Source organism: Nicotiana tomentosiformis, chromosome 7 (assembly GCF_000390325.3).
Source record: "Nicotiana tomentosiformis chromosome 7, ASM39032v3, whole genome shotgun sequence".
NCBI classification, from domain to species: domain Eukaryota; kingdom Viridiplantae; phylum Streptophyta; class Magnoliopsida; order Solanales; family Solanaceae; genus Nicotiana; species Nicotiana tomentosiformis.
In genome coordinates, this window is record NC_090818.1 from 35,749,788 (window position 1) to 35,756,556 (window position 6,769).

Genomic DNA, 6,769 nt, shown 5'->3' on the forward strand with positions numbered 1-6,769 from the left:
TGGAGTTGGTTCCAACGACGTACCATAGACTTGCTCGGATTCAACTACCCAGAGGAGACTAGAGGTATAAATGCACAACGAACGCAGTTATGAAGTCCCCTTCTATCTTATCTTAGCTGTGTATTATATTTCAAACAGCTTGAATATTATTCAGACCTTTATCTGTATTATCCTAGTAGTTCGTGCACTTGTGACACCAGATTCGGGGATGTATTTTGATAATTCGGTATTTATGGTCTTCCGCACGTTATTTTAGTAATTGACTTCTATTTAATTTAAATTGCTTAAAAATGGTTAAGATTATTTTTAACGTTGGCTTGCTTGGCAAGTGAAATGTTAGGTGCTATCACGGTTCTGAAGGTGGGAATTTCGGATCGTGACAGTATTTTTATAATTATATGATAAATAATTCTTTATTATCAAAAAAAATAATTGACGTAGTGCGGGAAAAAATAAATTAAAATTTACGACCGACATCGGTCGGTATTCTATATTATTTCAATTAATCATTTCTTTTGTAGATAGTATGCAAGTCTGACCAGGCTTTGGTCAAAGATTGACCATTTTTCGATCGACGTCAGTCGAAAATTTCAACTGTGTTAGATAAAGCAATTTTTTTTGTGGGACCACATTAACCGACCGATTACGGTCGGTATTCTTATTTATAATTTTTTATTTTATTGTTTCGACTAATTTACTTTGTTTCCGACCGATTTTGGTCGGTATTTCTTTCCGACCAATTTCGGTCGGTATGCTTTGGACGTTTTTTGACAATTGATTAGCGGTGGGACTTCGAATCAACGAAAACTTTATTTATAAACCAAAATTGTAGAAAATTCTAATATTTAAGACTTTAAAATTAAAATTTTACCTTACTATGTGACATTTTAAAAAATGTTAGAACTTATTAATATTGGGTACGCTCAACACTAGTATACATATAAAGGATAATTATGACAGTGAACTTCTATTATTAGGAGTAGTAGTTATAGGACAGTACGAGAGAAAAGAAATAAAGAAGAAAATCTACAAGAGAAAGAAAATACACAAAAGTTTGGGAATTAGGAGTATCTTTTAACTCCATTGGAACATCTGTACAACTAATCCTTCCAAGAAGTTGGACTAAAAGGAGAAAAATAATTACGAGGCTGCAACTTTCTCAAATAGGACCAATCTATTATCAGCTAGTCTAGTCTTATATGCAGATTTTTTGTACTCAAACCACGTAAACTCTTCGTACAGGCTTTCTTCCCCTTCCATTAGTGATGCCAAAGGTGCTATCTTTTCACTCAATGGCGGCCCTCCAAAATATATCATTGATAACCTTGATTTTACACTGTTGGCCAAAACCCTATGCCTTACACTCTTAAACCTCCCGTTAGTCATCACCTGCAGTCAAAATATATTTCAGTTAGTTATATTCTACTAGAAGCTACCAAAAGACCAAAACAACATTGCTTAGTGCTGTTGTGTACCTGCAATGATTCACCAACATTAATGAAGAAAGAATTTGGATCAGGTGGGACAGAAATCCAGTGGCCATTTTTGAGTAATATTTGAAGTCCGGAAGTGTTGTTGGATCTCAATACTGATATGATTTGTGGGTCAGTATGCTCTCCAAATCCAATCAAATTATTGTCACTGAATTGTTGAATCTCGGGACAAGGGGGATAGTGATTGAGCCTGAAAACAGAGTCACTCTTTTCGTCCATTAGAAGTTTACTGAAAACGTTCCTAGGATGAATATTTAATCCTTCTGCTAACATTTCAAGAATTTCACACGCCATTTTCTTCACTGCTGACACATAATCATTTACTGCAGCCCTGCAATAACAATGAAAGATTTAAGAAGAGATAAATGTATATAGCCGTTATATATGATATGCTCTGTTACTACGGAGTATATTTTACCGAATTGTTTCTGGGTTTACACCTAATATAGATGCAAACTTGTGGTAGTTGAACTCAGAGTTAGTTGACAGGAGAATGTATTCGACCCAACCAACATCGCCATTGGGTCCAATCTTCTTGTTTCCATAGCCAAAAGGATCAGCTGGCCCAGCTTTTTGTTTCTCAGAAAGGGGAGAGGAGAAGAATTTGATGGCTTCAGATTCAAGTTTAGTTATGAATTCCGTAGGGACGCTATGGTTAATGACTTTGAAGAATCCAAATTCTTCACAGGCCTTAACAATAAGGTTCTTAGAGTTAGGTTTAGAGAGGTCTATCAATGGAACACCATTGAAGAATGAGGATGATTTGCAGTTTTTGACTATGGGGAAATGGTCAATGCCAGGTTTAGTTAAGACCACCATAGTTGCTTGGTGAAGTTTACAATGATAGAGGAATAATTATGTTTGACAACGTAATGAAAAGATGAAAACTTGGGTTTTACTATGGCTGTATTTCTTGTTTCTAAGAGCAGCTTTTGAGGTAACAATAATCTGTATGAGAGTTGCTGTGTAGTAGTGAACACTTGGATCCAGCTCCTGCTTCGCTATTTATAGGGAAATCCGAGTACTCCACTCCCCCACCCCCGTCCTCCCCGAGCACCCCCCAAACACTATACCCCCAAAGATATTAACTGAAGGATTTCCCTAATATTTCTTGTCTCTTTAATTTGACTTGTTGCCCAAGTATATCATTAAACTTGGAGTAGTTAATTATGATACATATTTTTTAATTGCTTGAACTAAAATATATTGTATATTATAAGCTACATAAAAACTATAAGCTACATAAAAACACCTCTAAGATAAAGTTGTGAATATAAAGTTTACTCAGAAGAAGACTTTTAAAATTTGTGGTCTTAAAAGCTTAAAGGTAAAAGTTTTATGGGGCCATAATATTTGTGTTGTGCTTATAAAAGTTTCTCATTAAGGATAAATGGATAAAATGAAGAGTTTAAAGTTGAATTATTTCCAAATTTAAAAATATATTATTTATTTTGGAACAAACTAAAAAGAAAAGTACCTCATCTAATTTGAAACGGAGGGAGTAGTAAATTTGTATTTTGGTCCTTGTAATATCTCATTAAACACATTTTAAAATTTAATTTACAAAAATTTGTATTTTTTAGTCCTTTAATGTAAGGAATACGTATATTTAGACTATTTATTACCCTTAAAAATCGAGCAACCATAGAAATATTGCAATTAAATAGTGTGATGATTGATATTCATTAATTAAATTTGTGAAAATTTGAAAGTCCGAAAGATTAAGACCCATAAAACCATTTGATTCTCAATTAATTGACGGTTCAATTTTACTTATACTCTTTCCGTTCACTTTTACTTGGCACGTTTTGACTTTTCACGCCCCTTGAAAAATAATAAATGAAGTGCATAATTTATCATGATACCCATATTAATTTATACATATTTTATTGGATTTGAGAAAATGATTTGAAATGAGTAATAAATATTATAGGTATAACAGGAAAAAAAATTGACTTCTTTTGATATGCGTAAAGTGACAAGTAAAAATAAAAATATATTTTTAGTATATATGCGAAGTAAAAGTGAACGGAGGGAGTATATTACTTCGAAACAAAATCAGAATTTACCAATAATTGAGGGACTAAAAATGCTACAATCCCCAATAATTATTATACGTGTTAGCCTTCAATCGAGGAAAATTATAAACAAATGTTGTCTGGGAATTTTACCCAGAGTAACGTGGCTCCTTATTATTCCGAGACTTCTCCATGTCATCACATTCAGGGTATTCGTATCGGACACACCTCAACTTAGAACATTACCATTCTCAACTAAATGAATAGAGTCCTAGAAGAAAAGAAAGAGGAGGAAATTTCGTTGACGTGGAATTGTCTCTGTTAACATAGCTAAGTGTATTTAATTTGATGGTAGTTTTTAACACCGAATTTATTGTACTTTTAAAATAGTAAATTTAAATTTAATAATTACTAAAATTATAATAGAATGTCACACCAAAATATTAGGTTTAGATGAATAACAACAACAACAATAACGTATATGGTATATTCTTATCAGTATTTTAAAAGGCGTTTTCGGGCAATGATGTGGGGCGAAAATCTCAAGAGGCGTCCGTCTAGCAATTTGGGGCGTACGCCCGAACGTTTGAGCCGCATTTTTATAGTGAAGCGTAAGCCCCGGAAACGTTTTCGAATTAAAACAAAATTTGTTGAATAATTCTTTCATATAATACCCAAATTCTCAAAACTCGGCTTGTAACTACTCAAAAGTTTTAAAAAGGAACTGAAATATATTAAATTTAAAAGTCAAGACCATTTTTATTGATTGAAGCTCTAATTCATGATCTTTCCCAATTCTTTCGCTTGTCCGCTAGTCTGCTAATATCTCTCAAAAGCAACATATTCAAAAAAAAATTTACAAATACAAAGACAACTACATTCTCCTTCATAACAGCAAGTTCAAAGTTCAAATTGCAGGTTAGTCATCCATTTTGTTCCTCCATGGAAAACTTTATTATTTTCGACTCAAGTTACATGTGTTGTAAGTAGCGTATAATAGATTATTTTGATTAGTTTTTTATAGGGATGAAGCATATATATATATATATATATATATATATATATATATATATTTCCACATATTTATATTTTTCTTCAATTTTTATGCAATTTTACATGTTTATAAATATTTACTGTAATTATATTATTTTATAAAATATTAAAAATTAAATACCTATGGGCCTTACACCTCGTGCCTCGGGGCTTACGCCTCGCTGAGGCATATGTAAAATGTCTCGCCCTTTAAAGCACTGATTTCCACAAGTGGGATCTGGGGAAGGTAGTAAGTACGCACTCCTTACCCCTACTTTTTGTGAAGGTAGAAAGGCAGTTTCTGGAAGACACTCGGCTCAATAAAGCAAATTCACAACAGTTATGAATAAGAACTACATAAAACAAAATAGTAACAACAGTAAAAAAAAATAGAATCGAAGCAAAGGAAACATCAGGTATTAATATCTATCTAAAATAGGGAACACGAGGATAATACTAGTACTACAACTAGGGAAGGAAGTACAGGTTTGGAAAGGAAAAACGATCGACTACTTACTAGCCTACAACGTTAATTTTCGACCTCCACACCCTCATATCAAGGGCCATGCCCTCAGTTATAAGCTGAAGATGTGTCATGTCCTGTCTGCTCACCTCTCCCCAATATTTCTTTGGCCTACCACACCCCTTCATCGCCATAGCCAACCTCTCACACCTGCTCACTGGGGCATCAGTGCTTCTCCTCTTCACGTACCCAAATCATCTCAGCCTAGCTTCCCGTATCTTGCCTACTACATAGGCCACTCCCACCTTATCACGAATATCTCCATTCTTAATCATATCCCTTCTAGTATGACCACACATCCATTTTAGTATTCTCATCTCCGCAACTTTTAACTTTTGAACATGAGAGGTCTTGACTGACCAACACTCCGCCCCATACAACTTGGTCGGTCTAACCACTACTCTATAAAAATTAACTTTAAGACTTGGGGCACATTCTTGTCGCATAATACGCCGGATATGAGCCTCCTATTCATCCACCCTACTTCAGTACTATGTGTGATATTCTCGTCAATCTCTCAATTTCCTTGAATTATAAACCCAAGTTTAGATGAATTTGATGCAGGAATACAGAATCCGCCCCTGTTCCTTCTATATGAAAATTAATTCTGAAAATGATAGAACAGAAAATTGGTCCCTTTTTCGAATTTTTGGGATTTGGATCGTGAATTGGGTTAGTCTAGGTGTGAAATGGGTTAGTCTAGGTGCATTTCACAGTAGAGTAAGTTCCATATTTGCTAGTATCCTACTCTTTCTACCATCATCCTCCATCTCAAGGAGCGATTCTACTCACACTTCTCGCTCTCTGCAAGCTAACCTAAACAAATAGACCCAAAAATTTATGATCGGAATTAAAGAACAAAATCCTGAATAACATACTCTATATTCTTTTTGGTGTAATCATGTTTAACATCATCATTTGATGATTGAATTTTTTGTTTGAAAAGTTAGCCGAAAGAATGTTCCATCAAGTTTGAAACAATATCATTTTACTGTAATACTGATAGTATTTGTTAATTATTTGAAATGTTTATGATTTTTAATTGTGTAAAAAATATATTCTAAAGAATGATCTTCTTGTTTAATTCAAACTCGTGTAAGTCGACCAGCACATAATGGATGAAGAAAATTTATGCTTCCGGAGATGAGCGTAACTTTTAACTATTTTCTTCTATGTGACTGAACAGACTAATTAATAATTTCAGCTATTTATGTATCATTACCAATAAAGGCACATCATCAAGATGAAAACATGTTTTTTGCTATATAAATCTTGAGAATATGCTCTCTAACTTACAATTAATGGTTAATAGTACGAATTGTTAGTTGCCAATCAGCGTCAACGAAGTCAATGACCAGAGGTGCCAATGAATACTCCTATCAGTTAGTGGAGAGTCTTGTTATAAATGTTATATTGGTTAACTTTTATGCATATAGAGCAGAATCAAGAAATAGACGTGTAACTGACAGATAGTCCTACAAAATTTAATTTGGACTAAAAATTAGGATCGTCACGGCTATGCTTACTGCAAAAAAAATGGAAACCTCACTTAAAGATGTGATTGATATGAAGCATTTATTGTATACAAAAATTATAAAGGGATTATATATATTCGATTGATTTTTTTCTTTTCATGTAATTCGATTGATCTGTTCTCCAACTTGTACCCTTACGTCCTCTCAATGATCTACTTTGGCCCAACA

The 6,769-nt window shown here is 33.7% G+C and overlaps 1 protein-coding gene across 1 annotated transcript; it reads right to left on the bottom strand.

The window, feature by feature from the left end:
• Nucleotides 1-951: 951 nt before the first annotated feature.
• LOC104104532 (gibberellin 2-beta-dioxygenase 1-like) lies at nucleotides 952-2,471 on the bottom strand. The gene is made up of 3 exons (XM_009612640.4): nucleotides 1,912-2,471; nucleotides 1,476-1,824; nucleotides 952-1,389 (listed from the first exon to the last, which is right to left on the bottom strand). The coding sequence occupies exons 1-3, from the start codon at nucleotides 2,310-2,312 to the stop codon at nucleotides 1,141-1,143; spliced, it is 999 nt and encodes a 332-aa protein (XP_009610935.1). The 5' UTR covers nucleotides 2,313-2,471; the 3' UTR covers nucleotides 952-1,140.
• Between the last annotated feature and the right edge of the window lie 4,298 nt (nucleotides 2,472-6,769).

Coding starts and splice junctions, on each gene's coding strand:
- LOC104104532 (XM_009612640.4), bottom strand. CDS start 2,312: ATGGTGGTCTTAACTAAACCTGGCATTGACCATTTCCCCATAGTCAAA. Junction 1,825..1,911: donor GTAAACCCAGAAACAATTCG/GTAAAATATACT, acceptor TTGTTATTGCAG/GGCTGCAGTAAATGATTATG. Junction 1,390..1,475: donor ATGTTGGTGAATCATTGCAG/GTACACAACAGC, acceptor TTTTGACTGCAG/GTGATGACTAACGGGAGGTT.